Source organism: Nannospalax galili, unplaced genomic scaffold, assembly GCF_000622305.1.
Source record: "Nannospalax galili isolate Female #2095 unplaced genomic scaffold, S.galili_v1.0 scaffold107, whole genome shotgun sequence".
In the NCBI taxonomy this organism is placed as follows: Eukaryota; Metazoa; Chordata; class Mammalia; order Rodentia; family Spalacidae; genus Nannospalax; species Nannospalax galili.
The window spans coordinates 3,107,946-3,121,269 of record NW_008358490.1 but is presented as its reverse complement, the minus strand read 5'-3'; the positions used below and the strand labels follow the sequence as shown (position 1 = coordinate 3,121,269).

Here is a 13,324-nt window from a genome sequence, read left to right as displayed (position 1 = left end):
ATACTTAGAAGGAGCATTTCATTACAATAGCATTGACATATTCAATAACAATTTCCAGAAGTAAGATGCATCTCTTTCAAAACTGGCTGTAAATTTTTAGGTTTACAGTTGAATTAATAGTTATACAATATTGTATTCAGTACAAACCCTATAACACATAAAATTAAAAAACTCTATAAGACAAAAAATTGAATGAGGTTTGAACCTTTAAAAAAGATCTCCATTTCTTTTTAAAGTATACTGTTTCATACAGAAAAATTCATTTTTAATGCTACTAATATTTAGATGTTTGTACATGCACCTCTAATCTCAGTGTATCTGATTGTTACTATTCGCAGTCGGTTACTTTCTGAGATCCTTGGCACATGAGCATGGATCTAAAATCATCAGGTAGATTTCAGTGGTAATGTGTTTCACCTCTACTAATTAACATGAAGCAAATTTTTATGCTTCTTCCTCAAACATAACTCATATTTTTATTGATTGATTTGTGTGTGTGTGTGTGTATGTGTGTGTGTGTGTGTGTGTGTGTATTTCATACAGAACATCCCAAACAATCTTATTCATCTATATACCCACATCCCAAGTGGCGGTACATTTTTTGTTGTTGTTTTGGTTTTCTTGAGACAGGGTCTTCCTGTAGCCTCAGCTGGCCTGGAACCCACTATGAAAAACAGGCTGACCTTGAACTCCCAGAGATCTGCCTAGCTCTGCCTCCTGAGTGCTGGGATCAAAGGGGTGTGCCACCACACCCAGCTTTAGTAAGGTACAGTTTTAAAGAACTTCCACAATTAAGCCACAGAGCAATCCTGAGATGGGAGGCCCACAGCTGAGAAATATGAAGTTCAGAAAGTAACTTCCCAAGACCACAGAGCTTATAAACTCACAACTGAGGCTCAAACTCTACGATTTTAACATTAAATTCAGCGTTCTTCTCCCCACCTAAGGTTGTAGAGGATGGAGAGCAGTGACTGGTAAGACAAGTGGCTAATTTTGCAAGGTCAGCAGTTAGGAAAAATAGCTAGATGTCTCTCCTTAACACAGTGATAGCTTCATACCTCCAGGGAGACACTGGGTCTGACTAGCTGTCATCATGAGCTACGGCCCTCGGGGTCCATTGTTCTCCACCTGCTCCTGCTGACCCCACCAGTATTGCAAGCAGTCCCTTGATTAAGAAAAGATAACATGTAGACAACTGTATTCTAACTGAGCTGAGGCACAGCCTGGCCCATAGGATGGTGAGTAAAGACCAGCTTTTATGGCTCCAATGCAGCAGCCAGTCCTGGATCACCTGAGCTTCCTATGTGACAGTGAAGCCCACAAGCCAGCCTCTACAGTTATGTCCATGCAGCAGACATACAGAGATTGTTCATTCCGAGAGGCCTCTAAAAGCCTGCTGCTGACTACTGGTATAGAAGCTACTTGTGCCAGCATTACCCAAGACCTTGACTGCAAAAGAGCTGAGGAGGTGTCTAGATGACAAAGAGGACAAAGAGGAAGAACAGCTCAGAAAGCAGGCTCTCTGCTTAGAGCATGCAAAAGCTAGAAGGGTTCAAGGAGACCATCTCAAGCAGCCCACCCTAAACCTATAGAAACTGAGGTGAAAAAGAAGGAACCTCCCAAGGTCACGCAGCAAGTCGATAAGAGGCACAAGTTTGCAGTACAGATGCAAAAGATAAAGCCAAGAAAATATGGTTTCATTTGGGCTGGGGGTAGGAGCTTGTGCAACAGACAAGAGTTGAGACTGAGAAGCAGCCCAGAAGGACTCTGAGACAGGAAGAGAGATGAGGGCAGTTCATCAGATAAAAGAAATCAGAGCTTCCAAAGTTCCCTCAAAACTGTTGTCATCAGCGGAAAAAGCATCCTGGGAAGACAGGGCCTGAAGATGAGCAGGTATGGGCTGAGGTGCTATCAGCTACCTCAGAGAATGTGATGATTAGTGTTATCTACTTGACATTATCTAGGAGACAAGCCTTCAGGAGCACCTGTGAGGGATTAGCTAGCCTCTGGGCATGGCTGTGAGGGATTAACTGAATTGAGGTGGGAAAGCCCACACCTAAAAGTAGGCAGCACCATTCCCTGGACCTGGGTCCTGCTCTGTATAAAAAGGAGAAAGCTGGCTGAGTGCTGGCATTCACTGCTGTCAGCTTCCTGACGGTGAACATGACCAGCTGCTTTGAGCTCCTGTAGCCTTGGCTTCTCCACTTGATGGACTGAGCCCTTTCTCCCTTGAGCTGTTTTGTCATATCATACCAACAGAAAAAGAAACTAATACTGAGAGTGACTTCAGAAAGCAGCAGGGGGTGGACTTCAGGGATGGCAAGTGTCTGAAGCAGGAAGTAAGAGCTGATGGGATGGAGAGGAGGGGCAGGGTGAACAAACAGAACCAGCCCTTGTAATTGCAAAGGGAATAACCAGGGCTCACAAGAAGCATGTAAGGGGAAGCACATGAGAATGGAACTGAGCAGGAATGGAAGCCAAAAAGCAGAGTGGATAGAGTGGTAGTGTCTGAGATGGGCCAGTAGGTAAGGAAAGGGTTGCCCAGGCTGAGGGAGGCTCCTGCTTCCCTCCCACACTGAGGCAACGCCAGGCCTGTTGACACCAGGTCTGGGCCACAGGGGCCTATAACATTCATAATTACATACTTTAGACAGGAAGCTATGCCTTAGTGTTGAGCTCTGGGCCATAAACTACACTTTATTTCAAGTACCTCGAGAGAATGAATGAGAATGTACAGAAGGATGTGACATTACAGACTTTCATCAGAGATCCCTATTGAGCTTGAAGCCCCATGGGTGGTCAACCAGGCTAGTGTGGATGCATTGGTCATGCAAGGAGTGGGCCTGCTGAAGAAGGCAACCCCAGCGCTGTACCCATATGCTCCAAATACAGCCCAGCTCAGCAGGCATCTTTCCCAACCACATACTATCCCCGGGAGATGATGCCAGTATCTCCTAACATCCCCTCTTGGTCTCAGAGGCCCACCATACCTTGAGATTCCCTCGGTCCAGAGCAGCAGTCAGATGTTTGCGCACTTCGGTCAGCTGGGGCCTAGGGCCCCGGGGACTGGCTCCCTGCCGCAGGGGCTTCTCCTTCAAGTGCTGCTCCAGCTTCGACTCCCCAAGGAGAAGTTCAGCCATGTCATCTGCAAAACAAAATGTGATGATGATAAGGGGGAGCAAGAAGTGGACTGTGGGCTGGAAAGTCCCAAGGATTCAGGACCCCCAAGGTGCCTCACTCCTAGCAAGGCTCTTCAGGAACCTTGTAACCTAAGATTGGGGCTGTGTGAGTGTCTGCTTGTTAGCAAGGAAGGTCCCAGTAGTGCTGGCTAAAGAACTTAGTCATTTCTTTGCCATATATTTACTGATTCCAGAAAGATGGCTAGATATTAACATGTGATTTAAATTCAGTAGGGAAAAATTCAGAATGACACGTTTCCGATGTGAGATTCCTTGTTCTTCCATGGTGTATGGCCTTGGTCATGAGCCTGTGGAACATGTTCATGGTCAAATTCAGAGAGCAGTTTGTATCAAGATGACCTGAATCTGAATCTCTAAAAGTCAAAGTTAGTAGCTAGAGAGATGGCTTGGCAGGTTAACAGCACTGACTGCTCTTGCAGAGGAGCTAGGTTTGGTTCCCAGGACCCACACAGTGGGTAACAACCATCCATAGCTTCAGTTCTAGGAGATTTGACACTCTCTTCTGACCTCCACAGACACTGCATGACACAGGTACACATACATACAGGCAATATACTCATACACATAAAATAAAAATATATAAAATGTTTTTAAAAGTCCAAACTGGGCTGGAGAGATGGCTCAGCAGTTAAGAACACTGACTGTTCTTGCAGAAGACCTGGGCTTGAATCCCAGCACCCACATGGCAGCTAACAACTGTCTTTAACTCCAGTTCCAGGGGATCCAACAGTCTCTTCTGTCCTCCATGGACACTGCACAACACAGGTACACTTACCCACATGCAGGCAATACACGCATACACATAAAATAAAAATAAATAAAAATTTTTTTTAAACAGTCAAAATTGCCGGGTGTGGTGGCACACGCCTTTAATCCCAGCACTCAGGAGGCAGAGGCAGGTGGATCTCTTTGAGTTCAAGGCCAGCCTGGTCTACATAGTGAGTTCCAGGACAGCTAGGGCTACAGGGAGACCCTGCTTCAAAAAGACAAAAAAAAAGTCAAAATTATGCAATCCTGACTTTGACGAATATTTGTGGGGAGGTTTTGCTCCTAAGAGTACATACATTATGAGGGCTGGAGAGATGGCTCAGAGGTTAAGAGCACTAGCTGTTCTTGCAGAAGACCTGGGTTCAAATCCCAGCACCCACATGGAGGCTAACAACTGTCCATAACTCCAGTTCCAGGGGATCTGACACCCTCTTCGGACCTCTGGGTATACTTACATACATGCAAGCATAACATTCATACACATAAAATAAAAATAATTTTTTAAAAAGTACAGACATAATTATGTCAAGTAGTCATAATCTTGTTGATGTCTACACTGATGGTTAATTTGCATAAAAAGATGGGGCCAGGTGCAGCTCTTCAGAGCCCACACATCCAGCCTGTTCTGAGTGAACCCAAAACAACTCATACAGCACCTGACTGGGGTACATTTCTCTATGATGGTCAGACACAGGCATAATACAAATATAAAAATCTGCTTGTTTTTTGAGACAGGTCTTCCTGTAGTCCCAGCTGACCTGGAATTCATTATGTAGACCAGGCTGGCCCCGATCTCACAGAGATCCACCTGCCTCTGTCTCCCAAGTGTGCCACCATGCCCAGAAAAATCAGTGGTGTTTTTCTTTTTGCTTGTCTTTTCTTTCTTTTTTCTTCTTTTTTTTTTTTTGTCTTTTTGAGATATGGTCTCCCTGTAGCCCTAGCTGACCTAGAACTCACTATGTAGACCAGGCTGGCCTTGAACTCGGAGATCTGCCTGTCTCTGTCTCTGCTCCCAAATGCTGGGATTAAAAGCCTATGCCACCACGCCAGGCCTGAAAAATCAGTTTTTAAAGGTTTAAAAGGGTCCCAGTTACTGGGGGGGTATAGGACACCTCAACTTGGGCCGCTTTATTTTTACTCAATATTCTGATCATTGAATGGAGAATAGCTTGGCCTATAACACATACAATTTACAATTAACTCAAAACAGTAACCACAGGAGACCATTGAGATCTGGGTGGTCAGCCCACCAGAGGCCAAGTGTTCTCCTATCTTTACACCAGTGTCTGTGTCCTGGGACACTACGATAATTCCTTAGGGATGAGTGTAGAGTTCAGGGAGGAGCCATCCCACACCAGAACAGTGCTGTTCTGGGTTCATGAGCATAAGAATTCCTTAGATATTTGAAAAGAAAAGCAAATTCCTTCTAAGACAGAGAGAAAATTGGGTGGTCCATGACAGGAGAAAGAAGGGATGTCTACAGAGGCCCAGGAACACAGGGGAGTCCACGCAAATGTAAGCAGCCAAAAACCGGGCGTGCAGGGAAGCAAAAAGCAGCACCCCAGAAATAAGGCCCTTCTTGGGAAAATCTGTTTTCACAGTTTCCTAATGCCAGTGTGCACTTCACATGGACAGCATATCCCAACTCAAGTCTGCCACATTCCAAGTGGTCAGTAGCTACCATGGCTAGTGGCTGCCACACTGCACAAGAGTGTGACCATTCTATAGAAGCATGTCTAAATATTAATCTCAGAGCTGGAGAGATGGCTCAAGAGTGCAGACTGCTCTTACAGAGGACCTGGGTTTGGGTCCCAGAACCCACATCAGGTGGCTCACAACCACCTGAAATTCCAGCTCCATGGAGTTCAACATCCTTTTCTGGTCTCTGTGGGTAGCTGCACACACCACCACCCCCCACGCACATCATTAAAAATTAAAAATAAAGCCAGGTGTGGTGACGCATGCCTAGTCTCAGCACTTGGGAGACAGAGGCTGGCGGATCTCTGTGAGTTCCAGGCCAGCTGGGGCTACAGGGAGACCCTGTCTTGAAAAGACAAAAAAAAAAATTAAAAATAGGTGCTGGAAAGATGGCTCAGTAGTTAAGAACACTTGACGCTCTTGTGGACAACCCAGGTTTAGTTAGTTTCCAACACTCACACTGCAGCTCACAACCATCTGGTACTCAAGCTCCAGGGAACTGGATACCTTCTTCTGGCTTCCACCAGCACTTGAAAGCATGCAATGCACACATAGACTCAGGTGTACATACATACATACACATAAATGTTAAAAATTAAAAATAATAAATAAAATATCCATCTCTGTATATGCCTATGACCTAATGACCTTATAAAGATACTTAATAATACTCAACAACAGGAACATCTGAATAATAGAATTTTGGATATATTTAATTTTTTATCTTTTAAAAAATATAATTTTTATTTTATATGTATTAATGTATTGCCTGAATACATTTAAGTGCATCTGTGTTGTGCAGAGGTCGGCAGTGGGTATCAGATCCCCTGGAACTGGAGTTATTAGACAGTTGTTAGTCACCATGTGGGTACTGGGAATCAAACCCAGGTCCTTTGCAAGAGTAGTCAGTGTTCTTAACCACAGAGCCATCTCTCCAGTCCCTAATTTTTTTTAATCTTTGTAGCTTGAATTACTTACATTAAGCAGAATCTTTTGCTTGTTTACTTTAATATTTTAGTTATTTTTTTTAATTTTATATGTACGAGTGTTACGCCTGCATATAGGTAAAGTGCAACCGTGTCATGCAATGCCCACGAAGACAGAAGAGGCCATCAGATCCCCTAGAACTGGAATTACAGATAGTTGTTAGCTGCCATGTGGATGCTGGGATTCAAACCCAAGTCTTCTACAAGAACAACCAGTGTTCTTAACCACTGAGCCATCTCTGCAGCCCCTATTATTTTTATTTTACGTGTATGAGTGTTTTGCTTGCATGTATATAAGTGCACCATGTGCATGTAATGTCAACAGAGGCCAGAAGAGGGTGACAGAGTCCCTGGAACTGGAGTTACAGGCAGTTTTTAGCCACCATGTGGGTGCTGGGAATCAAGCCTGAGTCCTCTGGAAGAACAGCAAGTGTTCTTAACCACCGACTCATCTCCAGCCCCTGTTTGCTTGTTTTTAAACAAAATCTCCTTGTGTAGACTTCTGACTCAGCTTTTCAAATGCTGGGACTGCAGGTATGTATCACTAGCCCAGGCTGAGCAGAATCATTTTACATTACTTCTTTTTAAAAAATCTTAATTAATTAATCTTAATTAATTTTGGGTGGTTTTTGAGACAAAAAAAAACAAACAAAAAACTGTCTCCTTGTAGCCCCAGCTGGCCTGGAACTCACTATGTAGACCAGACTGGCCTTGAACTCACAGAGATCTACCCGCCTCTGCCTCCCAAGTGCTGGGATTAAAGGCATGTGTCACCACCCCTGGCTTATTTATTATTTTTATTATATGTGTATGAGTGCTTTGCCTGCATTGCATTCATGTCATGCAATGCCCACAGAGGTCAGAAGAGGGTATCAGATCCCCTGGAACTGGAGTTACAGATGGTTGTTAGCTACCACATGGGTGCTTTGAATCAAAACCAGGTCCTTTACAAGAGCAGTCAGTGCTCTTAACCGCTGAGCCATCTCTCCAGCCCCTTTCTTATATTATTTCCAAGAAAAAAATATTGTCACTTTCCCTTAAAAGATGAAAATTTCCATGTCAGGATATTTATTAATCATGGTAATGGTAAGTGATAAGATTATCAATTATCAATGTACATCAAACTTTTTTCTGTTTGTTTTATAATACTTGGGATTGAACCCTGGGCCTTACATATGCTAGGCAAGTATTCTACTGTTTAGTTATATCCTAGCCCCTGTATAATTTAAAACTTAGAAAAAAATTGATAAAGTAGAACAGAACATTCTGAGTCATAGACTTGATCTCAGATTGTCACTATGACTTAGCCTCCACATTTTAGGGGGCCAGATAGAGACAGCAATTCTGTCCACGTGAGCTGAGGGTTTCTCTCAGTGCTTCCTGGGACCCCACCCATTTGCTGCAGGACCCCTGGACCCCATATCTGAAAACATAAGCTGCTTGGGGCAGACTCCTCAGACCTGGAAAAGAAAAGACAGCAGAGGCAGGCACAGTCACCTATTCTCACCATGGGATCAGAGGCACACCGCTAACATTCTGACAGCGTCTATCCCCCATTTATAAAATAGGAGCCACATCACTATCCACACCAATGAGTTCCCAGAGAAAAATGCCACCCACGTGAGCACACCTCGACTGAGCATTGGGAGAGAACAAAGCTAGACTGGCAGAAAGGGCACCAGACTGAAGAATGGCACCTCTGCAATATAGCCAAGGACCAGAAAAGACAGGGGAAAAAAAATGTCTAGAGAATAGAGAGCAGTTAGCTAAGCTCACAACAAGAATGGAGCATCAAGCTAGGATCTGAATGAGAGACAAACAAGACAGTCAGAGCCCACAGAGCAGAAAGCCAGGTCTCCCCGCATGTGTAGCAGGCTCTTGGCCCCCAGCCTTGGGCATGCATAGGTATCCTGAAGATGCCAGCCACCATTACTCCAGAAACTTGTAACTCTTCCTTAAAAGAATTCAGTAAAAACTTACCAAGGCACTGCAAACTTCTCCCACCTCAGGCCCATGTCAATCCTCCCCAGCTGCCCCAGGAACCACAGCACCCTGACCTGGGGGTTGGTTTGCCTGTCTACCCTTCTAGACTGTGAAGGTCTGAAGCAAGTGCTTGTTAGTTCTTTCTGAATCTCAAGCTGAGCATTGTCCAGTGTGGAGTCTATGCCCAGCGTACAATGGGTGAATGAACGAACCCAGGACTGTGGAGGCTCTGGATCATATCCTCTGGGCTTAACCTAACTGTGCTGCGTGAGGCAGTCCCCAGCCCCCAATCCTAGTTCCTCTAGTATTACAATTCCTACATGGCTGCTCAGCTAAAGGCCACCCCTCCCAGGTTCCCTGGTGGCAGGTGCTCCAGGTGACAACAGCATGACCACCAACCAGTTCTCTTCATTGTACCCTGCCCCCCGTGTTGGAATGAGACTTTGCTGAGGGACAATGACACAATCGTCTTAGACTACCAGATGGATGCGACTGAGAAAAGCAGAGCAACACTACATAACTTTATCCTGAGCTGCCAGCAAGCCCTGGGTACTAGTGATCAGATGCTACACGCAGGAAGCACTAACACCACCTCTGGTTCCAGCTGAAGTCACTGCTCTTCTGACCTCTGTTACCTTGTCCTAACCAGATCTGCCAAAGAAACACCCAACCAACACTATCCCTCTAGCCTGAATTCGCTGGCTTCCAAACATCATCTTGCAGAACCCAACTGAGACCCTTCAGTTGTCCTTGTTCACCATGTTTACATAACAAACAGTTGTTTAGATGAAAGGTCTGATAGCTAGAGCAAAACTCTTCCCAGAGTCCACACAGCTAAAACACAAGGAAGCCCAGCTCCACAGGAACACTTGAGTAAGGAAAACGCAAAGGAGTTTGTCTTAGAATTGGGAGATGCCCCATTCTTCATGGAGGTGTGGCTTCTTAGGATCATCCACAGTGTGGGCTGTAAGGAAGATGTGTATGGTCCTGGGTAAGTGGAGACAAAGCTCTCACCAGAAACGTGATGAACATATTTGCAAGGAGACAACTGTGAGGAAAGGCATTACATGCAGAAGAGACAGGAAATGCATAGACATAATAGAACTTAGTCATTGCTTAGGGAACTCCAAGTAATTTGTGACTGCCAAAGCTTGGAGTACTAGGGGAGAAAAACGGGATAGCTGGAAGTTTCTGGTTAGGCGGGAAAAGATTAGCTCCTCCATTCCAGAAGGAGCACACTCTGGGCACAGAGTTCACATCTAACTTTAAGTTTGGCATGCTAGCTGAAAAATAATTACAGAATTGTTTCTGAAAATCTATGCTCCAATTTAGTCTTCCAGGCAAAATACATTTTCTCTGTCCTCTTACCAAAAAAAGGTGAATTTCTTGTCATTCTCCCAATCAGAAGGGCAGAGAATTAGTCACATCAAGATCTCTTGTCAAAATACCATTCAGGGACTACAAGACCCAGTCCTAATGATGGAGGGGTCCTAGGTAGCCAGACCCACACTTCATGGACTCTGCCTGCACTTGTTAGGATCTAGTGGGTGGCCAGTTCACAATCCACCAACAAGAGGAGACAGACCTCACTTAAACCAGCTCTTGTTGCTTGATAACGCATCTGGCTGCTCACTGGAGCAGTAAGGCAGGAGGGAAGGAAGGCACCCCAAGGTAACAGGAATATTAATTCCAGATGGATTAAAGAATTAAGTAGAAAAGAGAGAATGGACAGCTGGGCATGGTAGCGCACACCTTTAATCCCAGCACTTGGGAGGCAGACGGATCATTTTGAGTTCGAGGCCAGCCTGGTCTACATAGTGAATTCCAGGACAGCTGGGGCTACAGGGAGACCCTGTCTCAAAAAGACAAAAAAGAGAGAGAGAGAGAGAGAGAGAGAGAGAGAGGATGGAAGTACGAGAACAGCTTTCACTCCAAGTAAATGGTGACAGAACTTGCCCTCCCCTTTGAATTCGCCACAAAAACAACACAGAAGATAGGGAAAAACAGGTGACACAGCACAGACCCTGAGAGCCAGCTGACAGACAAGAGCCCTCCACTTCACTTGTGACTCAGGAACTGGGACCTGTCCTTAGAATTCTGCCCACAAAATCTTTCCATCCGAGCATCTTCCACTCACCTGTACCTACTCATCAGGTGCAGAGAGCACAGGTGGTGTCTTGTAGATGCACAGGGAACAGTCATCCTACAAAATGGACCCGTGGTTTCCAGGGTGGAGCAGTACCAAGTAAAGGGCCTCAGCCTTAGGCAGCCAGAGACCTGAATCCAGGCTTACTAGCTGTGTGGCACTGACAAGCCACTTAACCTCTCTGAACCTTAGTTTCCTCATCTGGCAACTATAAGGATTATATAAGACATGCAATCATACATTATGAAACAGGTGCTAAGTATCACCCGCTACTATCACTGGCATTTTCTTTCATGTAGGACCTACTGTTTCCCCAAAATAATTACATTGGGTGCTATAGGGATAGAAAGTTCTGTGAGACATACCCCGTGTCGAGGGGTCAACAGCATTATAAAAGGAGGGAAATACTGGGCACCACTGACTAACCCAGCCTTACCAAACTCTTAATAAGCACAAGGCCAAGTGCTAATTCCTTAAACCACACTAAGCTGTCAAGAATATCTCTGTGAACCAGACCCCAGAGGGGAAGCAGCAGCCCCAGTCATTTCACATCTGAACCTGGGCAGCTCCTGACACCATAGCTCCAAAATACCAGGCACAAACCACTTGGACCTCAGCATCTAGAAGTGTAGCTTCCCTCCCAAACCACTCAGCCCTCTGCTATGGGGACTCAAAATGATCCGTCTGCCTCTGCCTCCCAAGTGCTGGGATTAAAGGTGTGCGCTACCATGCCCAGCTGTCCATTCTCTCCTGTTAGCTTGGGGTGCCTTCCTTCCCTCCTGCCTTACTGCAGGAGGTTTTGGAGTCCCCTTCCTGCTCCACCTGCTAGGACTCTGCAGACACCAGAGTGAGGAAGGACTGTGAGGTGCCCAGAGCTGGCTGGTTTGAAAGAGGATCCCAGTAACTCACAAAGAGCTAAAGCCTGAGGTGAAGAGAGAGCACTAGCAAGGAACCTGGCAGAAGATAGGGTGGGCACTGGTCCCAGAGGCCCCAGGGCCTTGGTTCAACTCTTAACAGACAACCCATAAGCCCTGTGGCTGTCACAGTTCAGGGCCCAGGGCACCTGGCTCCTGGTCCCCCAGGGAAGGTAGGATTGTAGCCTTTGACTCCTGAAGTGACTGCCTTCCTCCCTTGCTGCATAAGCAGCTGACATGCAGACATCTGACCAGATATGGAAAGAAAACCTCAAGTTTCTTCTCTGTTCCTAGGAGTCCTTGACGACAACACAAAAATCTTAACCACTCAGTTCATATGTGATTTAGCTCTATTCAAGTCACTCCTGGTGTGGCTGCTGTCCAACAGGAAAAAGAACAAATCCCTATTCAAGCAGAGCTAGTTCTTGGATGTCCCCTCTGTCCCCCAGCAAAGAGAGTTGGGTTCTCCTTTCTCAAGTGTCACGCAGATTTCCACCCCCACTTAATCTTGTCAGTAATATGTAACTCAGCATCTTCAGTACCTGTGATCCTCCTGACCCCCAAGAGTACTGATAGGACACAATCATGTCGTGTTGACAGGCGTATAGATCGGCATGAATATCTCAGGGGCAAGTTAGCAACAGTTCATGTACCTCTGCCATCTGACCCAGGAATTCCAGCTCTAGGAGCTTATGGCATAGATCTTTGCACGTCTGAGCACAAATTCATAGGAAAGAGACACAGCCCTATGGGAAATGGTAAAGGACAGGTAACAATCTATAGGGTTTTTGTTGGGGGACCTATTTACTGAATTACGGTGTATCCCATGCAATGGACACAAATCATCCAGTAAACAAATGGAACAATTTAAGCACAGCTATGTGGTAGCCTGAATATATAAATGGCCTGTCTTCCTGATTCATGGTCCACATGCCTTGAGGTCTCAAATTCTGACCCTGGGTTGGCTACTCTGATCAATGGGGGTATAGTGTAAACTGTGATATACACAGAAGCCTAGAGAAGAGCTGCCTCACTTCCTCTTCCTTCCTGTTCTCTGTGGCTACTATGAGGAGACTTGCTTCAGCCTGTGTGAACCTGGCCCAGGGGACCAAGCCACAGGAGGATTAAGGTCACATGAAACACAGTGAAAGTGTCTCAGCCAGGACCCCACAAGAGCCCAGCCAAGAGCAGCAGACACTAGGCTGAGCCCAGCAGACCACAGAGCCTAAGTCCTGGTGAGCCCAGAATCCTGATAAATGATCAAAGGCGGTTCATATAAGGTATTATATTTGAGCTGGTTTGTTACCTGGCAATAGCCAATAATCTCAAAGACAGAAGGTAAAAAAAGCAAGATACAAAAGAGGATATGTAGCATCCTGTATATTTTTACTATGTATAAAAAAATGAATACTTTTATATAACGCACATATGGGGCCTGATGAGTTTGCTCCACAGGCAAATAGCATTTGCCATGCAAGCCTGATGTTCTGAGTTCAATCCCAAGAACCCATGTTAAGATGGAAGACAAAAACCAACTCCACAAAGTTGTCCTCTGACCTCCAAATGCACACTGTGGCACATACATGCCCACAAACAATAATTAATTAATTAATTTAATTTTAAAATGTG

General features: G+C 45.3%; 1 protein-coding gene across 5 annotated transcripts in view; it reads right to left on the bottom strand.

Annotated features, from left to right (window-relative positions):
* Positions 1 to 13,324, bottom strand: part of Ttc7b (tetratricopeptide repeat domain 7B) — a 267,710-nt gene that overhangs the window by 237,345 nt on the left and 17,041 nt on the right. For all 5 annotated transcript variants that reach the window (XM_029557984.1, XM_008821742.1, XM_008821743.1 and 2 more), the window contains exon 2: positions 2,991 to 3,145. In XM_029557984.1, coding sequence (XP_029413844.1) covers positions 2,991 to 3,145 — 155 coding nt within the window. The remainder of the gene's footprint in view (positions 1 to 2,990; positions 3,146 to 13,324) is intronic.